A 19,719-nucleotide genomic window follows, 5' to 3' on the forward strand; every position below is an offset into this window, starting at 1 on the left:
GAGAGCTTGAGTATGACCATTTTTTCCTAATAGGCAATGAATTGTCAGGGGAGCTATAAAATCATTGCTCTTTCATGAACTGGCATATGCAGATCACTATTCATCCAAATCACAACTACCAGAATCTCCAAGTTACCTAAGTTACCAAGTTACCGTACATATAACACTGTACCTCTATGCCTGTTCACTTGAACTTCATTTTACTTGAAAATCTTTCATCTCCTCCCATCTTTGGACATCTGATTAAAAGAGGATAGATTCAAAGCTACTGAGTTATGACTTGCACCTTGGCATATGTACAGTGACACTAAGGGCACTATAAGCTGAATGGATATTGTTTATACATTCCCTGAATTGTGTGTCTCTCACTCCATTTCCCCTTATTGTTTCCCAACCTATGATGCCATTCTTTAGACTACAAAAGAAACAGGAAATTTTGGGGTTATTTACACCAAGCAAACAAAACCCAACAATCTGAGTTTTGCCCTACTAATGCAAACTTAATATTATTGTGGTCAAGGCTAACTCCGGAGGGTGGAAACAAAACAAATTCCTTCCAGTAGCACCTTAAAGACCAACTAAGTCAGTTCTTGGTATGAGCTTTCGTGTGCATGCACACTTCTTCAGATACACTGAAACAGAAGTTTCCAGACCCTTCTATATAGTGAGAAGGTGGGGAGGGGTATTACTCAGAAGGGTGGTGGGAATGGGTGATTGGCAGATAGCTGTGATGAGCCTGTTGATGACTCTTAACGACTGCAATAGGTCTTACAGGAAAAAGCAAGGGGTGAAAAGGTGAAAAATGGCTTTGTCATGTATAATGAGATAAGAATCCAAGGTCTTTGTTCAGACCAGGTTTCTCCATGGTTTTGAGTTTGGTGATAAGTTGTAATTTACAACTTTTCACCCCTTGCTTTTTCCTGTAAGACCTATTGCAGTCGTTAAGAGTCGTCAACAGGCTCATCACAGCTATCTGCCAATCACCCATTCCCACCACCCTTCTGAGTAATACCCCTCCCCACCTTCTCACTATATAGAAGGGTCTGGAAACTTCTGTTTCAGTGTATCTGAAGAAGTGTGCATGCACACGAAAGCTCATACCAAAAACTGACTTAGTTGGTCTTTAAGGTGCTACTGGAAGGAATTTGTTTTGTTTTGACTATGGCAGACCAACACGGCTACCTATCTGTATCCGGAGGGTGGGTATTTACCAGGGCCCCAAGATGAACTGAGATCCCATCGCTCTAAAAGTCCTGCCATTTCCGCTTTACACGGTATATTCCAAGAAGATCAGGTGCAGCTCAATAGAACTGCTATGTCCCACTGGGGGATTGGGGTGCAGCCACCATGGTGAAGGAGCAGGACATGTTGAGCACTCAACAGTGGCGAGTGCTGGGCAGCGAGTGCCAAGCCACAGCAAGTGGCAAGTGCCCAGTGGCAAGGTGGGGGCCGGGCACAGCGCGGGCGGTGGTTTTGCCTCAAGCAGCAAAATGACCCAGCCTGGCCCTGAGTATGAATCTTATCCTAGAGAAGTAATCATGTGGTATTTTTATTTTTAAAAAGTCAGGATAAAAGTATTCAAAATGAAAATTTTCAGTTACTGTAGCTTGCTGGTTTCCATTTTTTGTCAGCCTACCACACAAATGTCAGGAAACGCTAAATGTGTCCTGCTGTGGTTAACGAGTATGGGCAAGATGTGAAGGACCTACCGGTAAGTACAAATGTGGCCAGCATGTGACAAATTGGGCTAAGTCCTGAAACAAGGCAAGTCACAGATTCTAATTTTTCCTATGGCTAGAGGCCAGCACAACAGCTCAGGAATTTAAGAGGAGGGAAAGTACATGGGGCAGTCAAGGAGCCCTACCTGTGTACTCCCCACCTCCAGAGTCATCCTACTTTCTGGAACATATGTTGTTTTGAGATTATTTGCAATCCCTATATTTTTTGAAAAAACAAAAACAGACCTTTCTAATTCTTATGTCCTTATTGTCAAACCTATGGACCCAAAATAAGCAGGGTTAAGCTAACTTAATGGCTATGAGCCACACCATTTCATGATTATGAATACAAAAATAAACATCCTTAATTGGACACTAAATAAATGCCTGGCAGGGATCTACAGTTAAATCCAGCATAAAATAAAACCAAACATTGAAATGGCAATCTAATACATGAGCAGCAATGTAATTCTGTCATTTGGCCAACTTTTTGCATGTGTCATTATTTATTTGAAAGCGGAAGGTCTTGCTGACCAATGTGTTCATATCCCAAACAGCTGTGGTAAACATTTTTCTTTGTGCGCTATAAGTTACACACACACACAATATGTTGACACTAGGCCAAATCATGGCTTAGCCTGAATGAGCACCAGTAAAAACTGCAGCCACATTAGTGCTGTTCTCGTGAGACCCAACACTATTCCATAGGTTTGCATAACATTACCTGGGCTCATGGTTTATCTCCAAATTATTAGTTCTAACTTTTGCTGGTTGAATAGTTGTTGGTTTATTATTTCTCAGATGTTATTGTTTTGGTTCTTTAAACAAATATATAGTTGAGATTTGGAATGACTTTTATGTACAACAGGTCTCTGAGGTCCATATTTTAGATGAAGGTACAGTTTTGAAAATGCCTAAATAAATAAATGTCTATTTGTCACCCCTACTAAAGCAGGAGTGGGGAACTGCCAACCCCTGGACTGGATGCAGGTCCCAGTGCCTTTCTGCCATGACCTCTCCTCTTTAGCCCTGCTCCATCCTCTTCCGTACCATCCCCTTGCCCAGTGATGACTTCCCAACCTGTTGGGTTTTCATGCTGGTCAGGAAGAAGGAGAAGCTTCTTTTCTTTCCACCCACCACAGAACCAAAGCAAGAGGTGGGGAGGGAGAGATGGGTGCCTCTGCCCACTTTTGGCTTTGGTCCCACCTGCCACCAGGTGGCCACGCCACCAATATGGATCCCCCAAGAAATCACTCCCAAGCAACTCACAACATACAAAACGCTTCCTCATTACCTCTGCTATTAAAACTCACATATGCATTTACTGCAGACCTTAGGCACTTCCAGTATACTGTACAGAAATGGCTCTAAGTTTCCCTTGTGATAAAGTAATATGAGCCACTTTGTTCAGATTCTCTGCCTCCCCTCCCGCCCAAATACTTTTTGTTTCTTTTCTGCCAAGGGGATGAAAATCACTAAGTGGTTCTGCTGACTAATATGACAGTTATTATTTTTCCAGCATCACAGGCAATGGCCCTAAAGAAGAATACAAGTTAACTATGACAGTGAATGTCGTGAAAAATCAGCCCAATCCAGACTACCTGGCAGGAAAGCAGTGTCAGCACCATAGATCAGGCTCTATTCTCTAACAAAGACTGACCAGCCAGTGATTTCAAAAAGTGGTTTGTGCATCAGCCCAACCCTGTTGTAGGGGGCTGATAGCATTTTGCCAGCTGTTGGCTTCAATCTCATATTCTATCTGCAGTGCTTCAGAAAGGAAGCTGCTTCTGCTGATAAGATTAACAACAAAACTGGAACTGTTTTTCAAAGCTGATGTGATTTCAGAAACGGCTGGAGCACACACACACACAACCCGTTTTATATTGGTAATATGTGGAGGGTTGCAGCCTTAACCCAGAAGAAAAAAATAACTGGCCCAGATCTAGCCAAGTGAAAGCTGACCTTGATACACCCACATAGCATGCACCCAGCATTTGCTTTGAAAGAATAACTTCTGTGGGTGCAGGCTGCTTGCTGCTGCCTGCAGTTTTCAATGTCCTTCTGCTGAAGTATAGATGCAGGCTGTATGTGGACAGCTGCTGCCAGTTTTCATTGAGCTGCAAACCTCAGGAGCAGGGTCAGATCCAAGGAATGAGCAAGGGCCTGGCCCACAGCCACAATGTACAGATGTCTTAAAGTCTCGTTTCCAGCCCCATTCAGAGCCCTCTTGGCTTGGCTCGGCTCTGTCAATGATACCATTGTTCCTAACAAATCCTCCATCTTAACACCATGGGGCAGATCAGCGAAAGTGCCTGCAGTGAAGAGGCTTCTATTTTGTGGTACAGTATAGGGTGGGGAGTGTCAAATATTTTATGTATGAGGCAGATGGAAATTAGGTTAGAAAAGAGCATTGTGTCATCCGAATGGCAACAAGGGAACAGAGGCACATACATCGCAGCTCCCTTGTCGCGTGGCTCTTCTGGAGATTTCATCAGCCCCCTACACGACTGAAGCCTCCACCAGAATGGAGAGATAAATCCATACTTTCCAACATGCCTCCTTGGCATCATAGAACCATAGCTGGAAGGGACCATGAGGATCATCTGGTCCAATCCCCTCCAGTGCAGGAGTCTTCCACCCAAACCCACAGCCCTGAGATTAAGAGTCCTATGCTCTACCGACTGAGCTATCCCTCATGGTCAGAGGGATGCAAGGACTGAGGAAGGGAAAGGCACATTCCCTCAGCACCATCCCAGAATATTTTTATGCCTAAAGAACAACTCAAATGGTGTCCCCTCTGCATGGGCTTCCTTGGTATCTGCACCATTCCTACACCCATCCTTGACTTCATCATTTTGCTCTCATCGGAGAAAGTTGTTTCACCCCACCAAAAGAGCTATCCTACCTCTGGTTCCAAGAGACAAACAAAAAGTACATAAGAACATAACCATAGTTCATCGGTAGAGCATCCTTTGTGCTCTACCACCCCAGAGAGCCCCAAATTCAATCCCCAGGATCTCCAGGCAGGACTGGGAATGTTCTTAGCCTGAAACCTTGGAGAGCTGCTACCAATCAGTGTGGATAATATTAAGCTAGATGGACCAATGATCTGACTTGGTATAAGGTAGGTGTTCAAAGTCCAAAGAGAGAAATAAAAGATGAAATTCCAATGAACAGAAACTAAGAGATACAAAATACTGCATGTCTTGCTTTCATTCACACTAGATGATGTCAGTCAGCACTGGCTAGGTCTTCAATCTAAGACAGAAGCATAGCTATAATTTAAAGATATCCAGCAATACAGATTAATGAGTAAATGGGGACAATTTCAAATCAGGAAAGAGAAAGTACAGCTCAAGAGAGAAAAACTGATAAGAAGTCACAACATCAGCCTCACTGAAAAACTATGAGCAGCTTCCAGGGACGGGACGAGAAAGGAGAGGTAAGCAGGTGAGAATTGAAATATACAAAAGCACAAACAAACAAATAAATAAACAGTTTTGAGTTTTCAGAATTCAAGGGTTTGGATTAATTTGAGAAATTTACCTTCAAACTAATGTAAAACCCACAAAAATACTTTTGAACAATATGGACTGTTGCTGCAGATGATACTGTATATTCATAGTTTTCACAGCAACGGAAACAAAGTATTATAAGAGTATGTGAAAGGGTAATTGATGACTTGGCTTGTTAGTCCAGTGGATAAATGGAATAAGCAAGTGAATGGAACAGATCAGGAGCTTCCTCCACCTCAGTAATTCCTGACAACGGCTATTTATTATTATGACATCATCAAACTGGGAATGTGTCCATGTCCTTTGCACTTATAAACATCTATATATGTATATTGGGAGAGCACCTCGGAACCCTGTATATATATTGTTGAGTCCCATGATGGAAGAAAGATGGATTGCCCCTTTATGATAGTAGTTGCAGAAAAAGTTATGGAGCATAAGAGACAACATAGAGAGCTCAAATCTAAGACATCATTCTCTATTATTTGGTTTCCATTTGTCAAATTTGTTTTGCAGGGAGGGTGTATTGCAGTAATCCAGCCTTGAGGTTACCAATGCATGGTCTACAGCAGTCAGGCTATCCATATTATGTGTAAGATTTCAGTGACGATAGAATTTTGCACCAGTGGATCAGCATCCTTCTGGATAAAGGGATAAATGTAAATAAAAAATCCTGACAACAAACTGCGTGAAAAGGACAATAGTGACTTTGAAAAAGAATGGGAACGCTTTACAATATATTTGCAGAAACAACAGAAGGAAATGGTCTCGCTGGCAGGATTTAAATAAGCATTTACAATTTTATTTACAGAGAACAAGTAGTACAACAATGTGATAACATAGTATTGTAAATAAACAGCAGAATGTATCATCTGATGTAATAAACCAGAAATGGTAGTTGAGGAAAGTCAACAGGGAGGGGGGAAATTGGAAAATGTATGTTCAGCAATGATATTGGATATTTGTTTTGAGAAAAGAAAATTAATAAAAAATATTTTTTTAAAACTGTAAATAAAAAATCCTGGACTCTTCATCTTAGTGATCTGAACAAGCTGGAGCAGCATTTTTGTTTAAGAATAATGTATTTGTCTTAGGTTGACCATATCCTTTCCTCAATAGACTGCTGCCATTTAAAATAAGAATAAGAATAAGAATAAGAATAAGAATAAGAATAAGAATAAGAATAAGAATAGGTGCATACAAGTATGACAGTCAAAATCCAATATCTATTCACTGATTTTGACAGGGGTATGTCAAAATGAGGTCAAAATCACATGTGCCAAGACCCACTGACAGCAAATTCTTAATATGAAACAATAAACCTGCCCAAATGGCTTGCCAAGAACACTTGGAAGTAGAGGAAGGATTTATTTCTCAGCAATGCTTTATACATTGTTGGATTAGGACCCAAATCCCAGTTCCTACACTGCTGTGATTCCTTTTGGCTGCAGTACAAATGCCTTCAAGTGAGTGATAATTTGACTTTGCTCTGCCGCATTACTCCAATAACATGAAATCACCATTTGTTATGAAAAACAAAACCATCCCACCCATGCAGTATATGCCAGTAATGAACTGCTTTTTAAATTCCAGAATCACATGGGATTGGAAATGTTCAAATTCTGTAAAATAATTAAAGCTTGAGGTTTTTAGTTGGCTTATGAACTTTGGGAGTTACATATCACACTTTCTTCATAAGTTCTCTTGGGACTCAAGTCAGGAATATGATGCAAGCCAGCAGCCCTTGGATGAATTGTTCAGGATTCTCTTCTTCTTCTTTGCAAAAGGTTGAGTGTAATTTGCAAACACTTATATCTTTCCTCGGGTCAACCATGTTTCAACCAAGCTGTCTCTAAGTGTCAGAACTGCTGGGGAGAGTTAACACTGATGGGCAATAAGATGTGCCCCAAAGCATGCAAAACCCACAAGTCACAGGGGAGCAAATAGGGCAATTTGTTCTTCTCACAACTTTTCTTTGTGGCATGTATAGATCCACAAGTTTTTAAAATAAGAAGGCATTTTCAAGTAGGGCTTAATGGGGTTCATAGTGCTGCTGATGCCAAAGGTTTGGGTTCTGCTTATATCATCTCTTCTGGAAAGTATTTCCTTCCTGGAGCATCTTATGCCGAGCTAAGCAGGTCTCCCCTCTTATAACCCCAAAGATCAAAGAACTGTAAAGCTGCTGAGTCAAACTGCCTGTACATCTTCCTATAAGATAAGCAAAATGAGGACAGGAGAGAAGGAAGCTTTCTTCCTGCCTGGGAAATTGTGCAATGTTTAGAGTCAATGAAGAGATAACCTAGCTTCCTTGCCTAGCCCTTTGACAATGAAATCATCATTCCAAGAGGAAGATGAGCCAGAACCCCTCCAGGAGCGGGACCTGGCTTTCCAACCATTCAGAAACTCTTTGTGAGACTTGCAGAAGAGGTCAAAGCCTTCTGTCATTTGTTCCCATTCATATCCTACGTGTGTAGGAAGTTACCAGCAAATCACAGTGTGTGTAGCGCCTATGCAGAATCCCACAGCAATCCTTCCAACGTAAAGCTGAAATAGGCAACAGCCACATTTGTTTCCAGTTTTCTGTTTCCTTAAACAAGCACTGGAAAGGAAACCAGATAAGGCAGGAAATTATAATGGAAGTGACCCTGTATCCAGCAGCTCAGAATCTCAGGCGGCGGTGGGGGGGTGGGGTCTTGTTAGCCCTAGCACATGGAAACAGTACAGTGGATTTGTCAGTTTTGTTTTCCAAGGTACAGTAATTCCAGAATTAGATATTTGAGCTGGGCTGAGAGCCAGAGCATTTTCTGTGTCAACTAGCCAACGACTGCATGTCTTGGCTACCATCACAATGAATTCTTCCCAGCCTGAATTATAAATGCCCTTTCTAAACAAACCTGTGCCAAGGCTCATTGCCGCCATTAAATGCCATGCCTTCCCTGTCAAGCAAAATGGAGCAAACCACACAGTTGACACAGGAAAGTTTTTAGATTACCAGTAACAACCTTCCATTCTAAAACAAGATCCTCACTAGCAGTATAATATTTTCTTCTTCTCCAGTACAGCTTCTCTTCTAAAAATTACCCTCTTCATCCAAAGGGGCAAGTTCTTAGGCATAGTCTTTTGTCATTCATTACTTATATGTTTGTCACATTTTCAACCTTGCTATCTTCGGCCAAAGGGGAATTCTGTCTTTCTTTCAAAAATGCACACGAAGTTTAAAACAAATCTGTTTACATGTGAGGTTCTTCCTGAACTATGGCCAATGTTATTCTTAGAACCTGTCTCCATCTATTTTGTGATCCATCTGCCTTGGATTTTCTGCTTTGCAGCTGCAGAGCTTAAGCATATCGACAAATCATTTAATAATCAATTGGGCTGCACCAGGTGTCTGGGAACCTATTCAGAGATAATAGCTAATAGAGTAACTTCCTGTGCAATTAAATAGAGCTTGAACCTCCTCAGTCCCAGCTATAACCACCAACAAAACATAAATTGTTAGTTTCTAACATACTCAAAGTATCCTCAGATGTGCTGAAACTAAGCTCAAGTATGTGTTGAACTTACTTCAGAATACTAACAGTGCAATACTACACAAACCTACTCGGAAATAAGCTCCATAATAAAATTAAGAACAACAACAAACCAATAACTCCCCTCCCACAACACATTTAAAAGGGCATTGATTAAAAACAAATAACCAGAAGAGAAAAGAAAAATATACTAGTATAAAAATTATACTGGCAAAGAACTAGCATTCTATGTTTGGAGCTCTTGACGAAAGTCTCTACCAGTAGCCAAGTGAGGAGTTGTACTTAGTACACATCACAGACAACTATGAGCCCTGTACATTTTCTCCTGCAGCCCCTTGCAAAGTTGAATGGCTGTGCGGGTCTGTGTTTAGAGGAATGAGGGGCCCAACTCAGGAAGTAAACACAATATATGTGTTCCGTTTTGCTAGCCTGTTGAGAACAGGCCTTAGATGAAAATAGCACAGCATGGTTCCCAGGAGACACCTGGAAATTATGTCATCATGCTCAGAGTTAATCTACTGCTAATGTTTTGCTCAAGAGACTCTGCTTCTGCCAATTCTCTTCCACCACTCACAGCTTTCCCTTCACAATTCCACACAATCCCAAAACACCAGAAATGTAAAAGCAACTGGACAAAAGTCCTGTTTCTGTTAAGCTGCAGACCCAAACCAATTCTTTGGAGCAGACAACAGATTTTTGCATGTTCAGACCTTTAAACCTCCCCCTTAAATAAATTCAGACAAGACTCAAATTTGGGTTTGGGTTTTGGCAGAATTTAGGCCACAACTTTAATGATTACAGCAAGTGAGTGGTTGCACAGGCTCTGCTTCAACTAGCTCCCTGCACCATTGCAGGTAGCGCTGATTCAGGGCACCAGCATAGGTCAGTCTAGGCTGAACACCTGGATAAGCAGAAAGCCAGGAACAGGCTATCTCCACCACCCAAATGCCCCCTTGGACTCAGGCATGGGCACAACCCTCTCTCAGGGGTTGACCAAACCATCAAGTCTCTGGATTCCTTTAACGGAATACCCTTCACATAGAGATGGCGAGACCGCTCTCCCATCCCTATCACCTGAACCAGAGCCTATCCGCAACCTTACAAGTTGTGATGATTTGCTACGTGGCAGGTGAAACCCAAATGGCACCAGCCAATCAGTCAAGTGGGGAAAATTCTTGCTGTGCTCCTGTCCCAATGACACACGACACACGACAGCATAGCAAGGTCAAGCGCAAAACCCTAAAAATAGGGAGAGGCAGGCAGGTGTTCTGATGCACGCACCAAAAGAGGATGCTCCGGGTATATATAGGTATATATAGGTCCCTTGGTCCATTTAACCTGCGTCCCATTGGCCTGATTAAACCCTGCATCAAGGGACCTACCAATTGGGTGTTGTGGCTATCCGATCATACCCACCCACAACGCAGGGTTTGGTTCCCAGGTCTCACCGCAACATGTGCCCTCTTTAAGGGAGGACCCAATTTCTCAGTTAAAGGGCATGTTGTGCAGCTACAGCCTGACTTCACAACAGAGTATATTGAATACATTTAACGGTACTCTAATCATTTCCCAAAAGCCAATGCAAGCATGCGGTTTCATGGTTTGTATTAGAAGCTGTGCTGAACAGAAATCTAGCATGTGTTTAGCAATGTAAGATGTGTCAATTTCTCTTCCCCTATCTCGCCTTAGCTGTTGGAACATGTTTAGCAAGTAGCATTTCAGGGCGGGCTGCCTGCTCTCAGAAGGTTCCAGTCTGGCTTATTAAGACAAAATCTTTTCTGGAGGCATTGGGACGGCCTACAGACTTTTTAACAAAGGCCTGCCGCTGACTATTTGTAGCACTCGAGCGCTGCTTTCTTCACAGGACCAACAGCAACTGCAAAGGATTGAGAGCATTTAGACCCTTTCCTTGTGATTCCGTGTATCCATCAGCCCTGTGAACCCAGAAGTGCTTAAAGTGATTAAAGGCACTCAGTCAAATTAAAGTAGCAATAGTCTTTCTTTCCGAGGAATGGAATTCCTTCTGGGTAGCTGAATAATTAGATAGAAACAGAAAAACAGTTTCTCCAATTGTGGCATAAGCCACTATGGCCTACACTGGCATACCCGCCAATATTTCTCCGATGAAAATAGAGACATCCTACTCCATAATGATAATTTTACTATTTATCTATTTACCATTTGTCCTCTGCAAATATGATGAGCATCCCCCTCATCCCCTATATTACAGTTACTTATAAATCAAACTATTTCTAGTGTCTTTCATTCCGGAGAGTATCAAAGCAGATTACAACAATAAATCATAAAACATACCCCTCCCCCCAAAAAACCAATAAAATATTAACGTTAGTTACAGTAATCAGGGTGCTAAAAACTGGTATAGAAACAGCCTAGAAACGTCTGAGGAAATAGGTAAGTTGTTGGGGGGGTTGCAATTTTTAAAATAATGGATAAGTTTTCTAAGCACACTGGAAGCACCCAAGAGTTGGTGCCTAGGCTCATCTCCAAGGGGAAGTCATCCCATAGAGTAGGTGTCCCCACAGAGAAAGTTATATTGCATACAATTATAACTTCTGCAGGTAATGCAATTTATCTATAAATGATCTAGAACTGCAGTTCCCAACAGGTGGTCCATAATAATAATAATAATAATAATAATAATAATAATAATAATATTTATTTATATCCCGCCCTCCCCAGCCGAAGCCGGGCTCAGTGCGGCCAACATCAAATATTTAACACATTAACATAAAATCAGACAATCAATTAAAATACATCCTCAAATCAGATCAGGATCAGAATAAAATCCAATCAGATGGCAACCCACAGATTAGGGTTGGGGACCTTAAATGTTCACCAGGCCCAACTGTTTATGCTGAACTTATATGGGCCTGTGAGGAAAAATTGGCCACTTTCATGCAAGTTCTTATGAAAGGGGAGAGGGAGTCAGACTGAACCCCGACCAAAGGCCTGACAGAACAGCTCCGTCTTGCAGGTCCTGCGGAAACATGTCAAGTCCCTCAGGGCTCTAGTCTCTTGTGACAGAGCGTTCCACCAGATTGGAGCCACAGTCGAAAAAGCTCTGGCTCTAGTTGAGGCCAGCCTAACATCTCTGTGGCCTGGGACCTTCAGGTTGTTTTTATTTGAAGACCGTAGGTTCCTCTGTGGGACATACCAGGAGAGGCGGTCCCATATGTACGAGGGTCCTAGGCCGTATAGGGCTTTAAAGGTTAAAACCAGCACCTTAAACCTGATCCTGTACTCCACCGGGAGCCAGTGCAGCTGGTATAGCACTGGGTGAATGTGGTCTCGCAGTGAGGACCCCGTAAGGAGTCTCGCCGCGGCATTCTGCACCCGCTGGAGTTTCTGGGTCAGTCTCAAGGTCAGCCCCACGTAGAGCGAGTTACAATAATCCAGTCTGGAGGTGACCGTCGTGTGGATCACATTGGCTAGGTCAGGGCGAGAGAGGTAAGGAGCCAACTGCTTAGCTTGGCGGAGATGAAGAAATGCCGCCTTTGTTGTAGTTGCAATCTGCACCTCCATGGAAAGGGAGGTGTCAAAGATTACCCCCAAACTCTTAACGGACGGTGCTGGCACTAATTGAACCTCCCAAGAGATGGGAGTTGCCCCCCCATCCCATATTGTCCCTTCCCAGCCAAAGGACCTCTGTCTTCGAAGGATTTAACTTCAACCGGCTCCCACGTAACCATCCAGCCACAGCTTCCAAACATCTGGTCTTTGTGTCTGGGGCCGAGTCAGGATGGCCATCCATCAACAGATAGAGTTGGGTGTCATCCGCATACTGATGGCAGCCCAGCCCAAAACTCCGGACAAGCTGGGCAGCTCGAGACAAAAGTGGGCAAAGCAATAATGTGACCCTTACCTTCATAGCATTGGCTACATTCCAACTATGCAAAAGCCAGAAGTTTCTGCACCCACGCCTCTTCATCTTCGATCTAGTCAAGCAAGTGGCCTTTTAAAATGTGGGGGGTTTTGGGGGGGAGTTATTGGATTATTATTTTTTTATTTTGATTCTGTATTTTGTGGTTTTATATTTTGATTTTATTCTGTGAACCGCCCTGAGACGTCCAGATATAGGGCAGTATATAAATTGAAACCAATCAATCAATCAATCAATAAAATAATTACAGTTCAAGGACACATAACCAGCCAGACAAAAGCAGTTGAAGAAGTCTCTGAGGATGGCTAAGGGCGTGGCATGGCATAGGGTGTCCCACAGACCAGCTAGAGATGCCTGTAGGGACATAACCCCTGGGCCTGACGTTACCTCTGATTTACGTAATCCCATTTCTAGTGCCTAGGAACAGGAACAAGCAAGAGTTTTTGTGGTTTGTTTGTGTATGAGTTTCACAAGTCTCTTTTGGAGGCTTGCTCAACATCTTCTGCCTTTGCATTTTGACAGCTATACAACACCATAACAGAAGATGTTCCACTAACTGAACTTTTATTAAAGGAACAAGAGTGCCCTGTTTGGAGTTCAAAATGGCGGATAACCTCTGCTTAGTTCACACAATAGATTAACAGGAGTGTATATATAAATGTACCCTGCCTTTTCATACAAGGTTACTTACTCATTCTTCTCAACATCCAAGATGAAGTTTCTTCCTTCAGCTGTTATTTCTACTTCCGCTCTGGGTGGGTGCTGCGTACAACACAGAAACAAAAAGTTTACACACTCTCTGCATTTCTGGCTTACGACAGAATCAAGATATTAAGCAAAAGTTGAAAAAGAATAGCAAATATTTTATTTCACTGATTCTCAAACAGTAGACTGCAGATCACTTTCAACCCAATTGCTATGACTGTTTACTTAGAAGCAAATCCAGCGGAGTTCAATAAGACCAACTTCCAGGTTGCAACTGGATTGCAGGCTTATTGGCCCACAGTGGTATACCAGACCATAACACAAACAGAGAAGAACACTGGCAGACCATTTCTGGAGCAAACCACGATGAACGCCAAATTAAAATTCCCTTCCTGGGTCCAGTGCAGCTGTACTGAATGGACTGGCTTGAATGTAAAGGAAAAGCAGGGCTAGAGAGTGGATAAGAACATAAGAAGCATCTACTGGATCAGGCCAGCATCCTGTTCTCACAGTGGCCATCCTAAGGGCAGGACGTGAGCGCAACAGCACTCTCCCCACTTGTGATTCCCACCAATGGGCACATGTGTACTGCTTGCAGCTGTGAAGACAGAGCATAGCCATTGTGAGGTTGACAGGAACTTGTAGATTTGTGCATGATGCATGCCACTGCGACGTTGGTTGGTCAAGACATTACTATTCAAGACTGATTCAAAGGACAAGCAAAACACAATACAACGAAGTTTAGGAAATCATTGGCTGATTGGGAATGCAAACCCTAATAATGCCTATCTAACACCCACCCAGCCTCCTTCACTGGAGGTTGGGTGGCCCTCTGTCAGGGATTCTTTAGCTGTGGTCCTGCATTGTAGTGGGTTGGACGAGATGCCGCATGGGTTCCCTTCCAACCCTACTATGGATATTACAGTATGTTCTCTCAGAAGCGGAACTTGGCTAATGATTCTTTGTGGTGGCTTACGAAGGCTGCAAGGTGGAAATTGGCAAATATTAGCTGAAGTGTCAAAGGCAGAGCAGATGGATGAGGCAGGAAATCGCTATCACCTCCCCCCATGTACCCTCATAAAAAAACAAACCACAGCCTGTTAATAAGAAGGAAAGTGAGTAATGTTGGTTGTCCCAAGTAATCAAAATTGCACCATTGTTAAACATGTTCCCATCCTAAGTGTGGTCTATGAAGGAACCTCGCCCACACTGAGCAGCAAATTGTTCAACCAAAATAGCCTCCAGCTTCTGCATTTCTAGTGCTTCCACACACACACACACACACACCAGTGTTTGCTACAACTTCCATGGAGAACACCATCCTCTTTTCCTATTCCTATATCGACATGGTCCTTGACTATTCATAGTGGCAACAGATGTGCCCCCCTTCTCATGCCTAATTTTAAACGATTTTTCCAGTTTCATTTTAGAGCATTCAGGAACATTTTTGAGAGCTTGCATGAGCAGGAGGAGGGAGAGAGCACTTTGTGGCTAATGTGCAGGGCAGAGACTCGGGAGATGTGGGTTCAGTTCCCAGCTCGAGAGTTGCCTGTGCAATCTCTTTGTTGAGCAACTTGTTCCGAGCAAGAGAGAAGGACAGAAAAGAAATAGCAATGCCCTCTTGCCCTTATTGACACATCCTTCTTTGTCAGCTCTGCAAGGGATCTGATAGCAAACGGGCCACAGAGCTGGACCTTCCCTTTGATCAAAAGCACATTTGCATGGCCACACACATAGCAGTAGAGGAAAACTGATGCTTGCTTTGATTAAATCTCTGCTTCCCATCTGTCTGGTGCTTCCACACAGCCAAAACAGAGACGGCCAACAACAACTAGCTGAACTCCTCAGATAATTCTGCTGCACATCTGTGACATTTTTGTAGGAAATAACCGGGGAAGGGCTGTGGCTCAGTGGGAGAGCATCTGCTTTGCACACAGTAGGTCCCAGCTTCAATCTCCTGCATCTCCAGGCAGGACCAGAAGTGTTCCTTGCCTAAAACCCTGGACAGCCACTGCCTGTCAGTGTGGACAGTCTTGAGCGAGAGGGACCCATGGTCTTAACTGGATTGCAGTTGGAGAAACTCCCAATGTTGACTTGGAGCAGGTGGAAGACGAACAGCACTATTGACTATATCCAATGCCAAGCATACAGAATCCGATTCCTGTGCATCATACAAGGAACCACATGGTACCACAACCAAGGGGGAAAGGGGAAGCATTAGTGAGAATTTGGCTGTGCACAGAAAAAGTTGGCAGGTATTTTTGAGAACCAGACGGATCAACCCAGTGGTTTGAAATTGTCTTCCGCAAATCACACAGTCTTACGTCTTGCTTACTCATCTTTACAAGATGAGTGGCCTACTTAGCAGGATGGGTGAACAGAACTGATGCACTGTTAACTAATATAAACACTGATAAGGCTATCACACTCTTTCTCCCAGGCCCCATGCCAAAAAGCCCTTTATCACTAGTGGTGATAAAGGATCTAAGGGAAGCAGCAAGAGGCACTAAGAAAACATAGTCACAAAAACGCACTTGCAATACACAAAAGACCACTATACACAAAAGACCAATATTGTCAGCATAGACAATATTGATTGAGCTAGATAGACCAAAGGTCTGACTCAGTATAAGACAGCTTCCTTCATTCCTCTTGGTATTGATAATGGGTATATGAGTTTATATGACCTATCTATCTCTATCCAGCTTAGGCAGGTTTTACAAGGCACTTCACAGCCAGACTGTCACTGCTATATAATTCCCACCAATGATTGTATCAGGAGGATAATGGTTATTTGAAAGGGATGAGAAAGCACAGCTCGTTTCCTGTTATTGTGGCTAAGCAACCTACCTTATCATTGCCAGAGCTTCTATCTGATCGCCACTGAGGTATTAGGATTTCATGGTGCACCTGGGAGTGGACTGCATTCCATGTCCCTGAGGAAACATAAATAACTGTTCAAAGCTCTAGTATGAACTCTGAAAGGTCATAGGAGAAAAGCAGCACACAGGGGGGAAACCCCCACTAACATCCTACTGTACCTATCCAAATAGCCAACGGTGTCTTTTACAGACCCAGACAAGTCTTGCCAGTCAAAAGCAGCCTTTGTTCTTGAGAGCAGATTCATCAACCACTTTCCATTCTCTGTTTCACAAGTATAGCCATAATGCTGGCTTCTTGGAATGGACTAGACTTCTTGCATGGAGACTAGACTGAGTTGGATTTTTGTGGATAATATACCCGAAAAAAAAGCATTTAGGGCATCATTTCACCTGGGTTCATTGCTGTCGTTGTAGCTGATTTGGCACATTTGTTTTTTTAATGCTTTCTCCTTTTCCTGGCTACATGGTCAAGCCAATCAGGGGTCATAGAGCTAGTATAAGCGCATCAAAGCACCACACAGCCAATCAGATTAATTTTTCCTTGAACCACACTCCCTCTCCCACATTAACTCACAGAGAGCTTTATAGCCGTGTTAAGGCAAATTTTGCTGAAGGCATATAGTAGCTGACCACAGATTGCTATATCTGGGGTAAGGTAAAAGGTAAAGGACCCTTGGATGGTTAAATCCAGTCAAAGGTGACTATGGGGTGTGGCGCTCATCTTGCTTCAGGCCAGCTCGGCGTTTGTCCACAGACAGCTTTCCAGGTCATGTGTCCAGCATGACTAAACTGCTTCTGGCACAACAGGACACCATGACAGAAACCAGAGCGCACGGAAATACCATTTACCTTCCCGATGCAGCAGTACCTATTTATCTACTTGCATTAGTTTGCTTTTGAACTGCTAGGTTGGCAGAAGCTGGAACAGAGCAATGGGAGCTCATCCCGTTGCGCATATTCACACCACCAACCTTCCGATGAGCAAGCCCAAGAGGCTCAGTGGTTTAGACCACAGTGCCACCCACTCTCAGTTTGGGGTGGGGGTTAAGAAGGTGTTTTCCCACAAGGTTATTCTGGCTGATATTTACAGGTGTGGTTTTGGTGAGTAAGTGTGATGAAATAAGCTTGTTTAAACTACGTTGCTTTGCTGTTTCTTACGCTACAGACAGTTATGGGATGGTACTACATTTGTCCTGGTTTGTGCTTCTTTCTTATTTGTAGAATTTTGATGATAGTTCTGCTTTACGGGCAAAATGAGCCTTCATGATTAGGGAGAAAGCTGTTCCAATAGAGGGCTTCTCCAGCCTAGATGCTGTTGCATTCCAGCTCCCATCAGTCTCAATCAGCATGCCCAATGGTCATGGATTATGGAAGCTGTAGTCCAGGATCAGCAAACGGGGGCCAGTCCACTGTCCCTCAGACCTTGTGGAGGGCCAGACTATATTTTGAAGGGGGGGGGATGAACAAATTCCTATGCCCCACAAATAACCCAGAGATGCATTTTAAATAAAAGGACACATTCTACTCATGTAAAAACACGGACCATCTGCGGGCCAGATTTAGAAGGAGATTGGGTCAGATCCAGCCCCTGGGCCTTAGGTTGCCTACCCATGCTGTAGTCCAACAACCTCTGGAGATCCCTATTCCTCGATTTACAGGCTTTTGCCAAAGTCAAGCACACTGAATCAGCAACTGACAATTTGGCACTACATTTACAGAACAATCCTAACCCATACCTCCCTCTGCCCCTTGCTGGTGAGGATTTGTGGCAGACAGTGGAGTGGAGTGGGCAGAAAGAGGATGATCAGTGCTGATCATTGCACCAACTCCAGAATGGCACAGGGAACAGGCCCAATGCAATTATGTGGTAGCAGAGGGACCAATTTGGGATCCAGTGGATTTGTCAGGTCAACCCTGCCCTCTCCAAACCTTCAAGTGTCCCATTTCAGCTCTTTCTGATGGCTCCAGCCAACAGGCATCCCACTATTTGGTTTTAATCCTCAGCCACACATTTGATGGCTGGAAAAGGGAGTCTGGTGTTTTCACTTCACTAATGAGGAGGCTGCCTTGACTGTACGAGCTGGCGTGGGGGGAGTCTCCATCTGATACAAGCCATCCACCCCTATCCTGAAATAAAGGGGGGTCTAGATTGCTCTGTTACTATGAAAGTAGCTGTCCAGTTCCAGAATTATCAAGCTGGAAGGGAGTCTAAGGATAATCTAGTCCAACTCCCAGCAATGCAGGACTTTGTAGCTGTCCCATACAGGGATTGAACCTGCAACCTTGGTGTTGTCTTGAGAGGGCTAGAGGGGCAGTGTTTTGCCCTAGTGAGGACAAAAAAGAGTAAACATGAGAGTGCATACTTCATGCATCTGTGAAGTGGAGTTTGGACGGGGAAAGGGGTTGACTGTGTTGTCAACTCTGCACTTCCCACTCCTTTCCTTCTATAAAGATACTGCATTATATTGAGTGAGTTGTGGGAAGGATTCAGCTGGATATTGGAAATTTAAGATTATGCAATTCATAGGATTAAAGGGCTCAATGAATCCACTTCCCCCACTCCTTTCTTTTTTAAAAATTTTTTTAAAAATTTACTTCTTGCAGTTAGGAAAATGCACTAAAAAGTGTGGGGTAACATGTGATTGACAGAAAGACGTATAACCTCCCCGCAAGCAAATCTGGATGAATGCTCAATAAAGAGTAAACTTTGCATAACCTCCATGCAAACTTTGCTCACTAAATGCATCATCTGGAGGAACCCTGGGTCATATTCAACTAGCTGGTCCTGCTAAGTGGAAGCCAGAACCAGGAAGTATGAAGTTGCATCCCTCCCCAAGAATCCAATTGCCTTTTCCTGTTCATTCTTCCCCACATGCTTCCAGAAGGATGTCCACGCTCCCTTCCCCCTATCCTGGATAAATGCTTAGCATGTTCACCTAATAAAATACCTAGTTAGCTCTTTTCTAAAAAGTGTAAAACCTAAAAAAAATAGCTGGTCGGAGAAGGGTAGAAGTCTGACATTAAAAAATGACTACAAGGTTCAGCCAATTAATGTTGCACACCCCTCTGGTCTGAAGAGGGGATGGTCGTAGCATAATATTATCACAAGGACTGGCCAATCAGTGATCTCCAAATCCAAAAGAACAGATTCAACCTAATCCACTCTGGATTAGAAAGCAATATGCAGAAACTAGGCAGATTTGAAGGATTAGAAATCTGAGGGATTAGAAATTTGGGTGTCTGTACATTTATCTGCCAGTTTTTGCCTTGCTTTTTGGTCCTGCGTTTCCTACGTTTCGAAGAACAGATGCATTTTTCTTTATTGAATATTCATGAAAGTTCACTGTAGTTCAAAACAATCTTCCGTTCATTTAATTGTACAAAGCAATAACTTGGCAAATATGGTTAATGTCACAAGCTCTTAATTAATCTGCCACTGTTCTGTAAGCAATATAGACATTCCTGAAG

At 43.2% G+C, this 19,719-nt stretch overlaps 1 protein-coding gene across 2 annotated transcripts in view; it reads right to left on the bottom strand.

Moving 5' to 3' along the window:
• The window catches only part of ADAM19 (ADAM metallopeptidase domain 19), a 55,003-nt gene that overhangs the window by 33,354 nt on the left and 1,930 nt on the right, over positions 1–19,719 (bottom strand). For both annotated transcript variants that reach the window (XM_081851511.1, XM_081851510.1), the window contains exons 2-3: positions 16,220–16,305; positions 13,356–13,426 (exon numbers count right to left, since the gene is read on the bottom strand). In XM_081851511.1, coding sequence (XP_081707637.1) covers positions 13,356–13,426; positions 16,220–16,305 — 157 coding nt within the window. The remainder of the gene's footprint in view (positions 1–13,355; positions 13,427–16,219; positions 16,306–19,719) is intronic.

The sequence above is a fragment of the Podarcis erhardii genome (assembly GCF_964252035.2).
Source record: "Podarcis erhardii genome assembly, chromosome: 2".
Taxonomy (NCBI): Eukaryota; Metazoa; Chordata; class Lepidosauria; order Squamata; family Lacertidae; genus Podarcis; species Podarcis erhardii.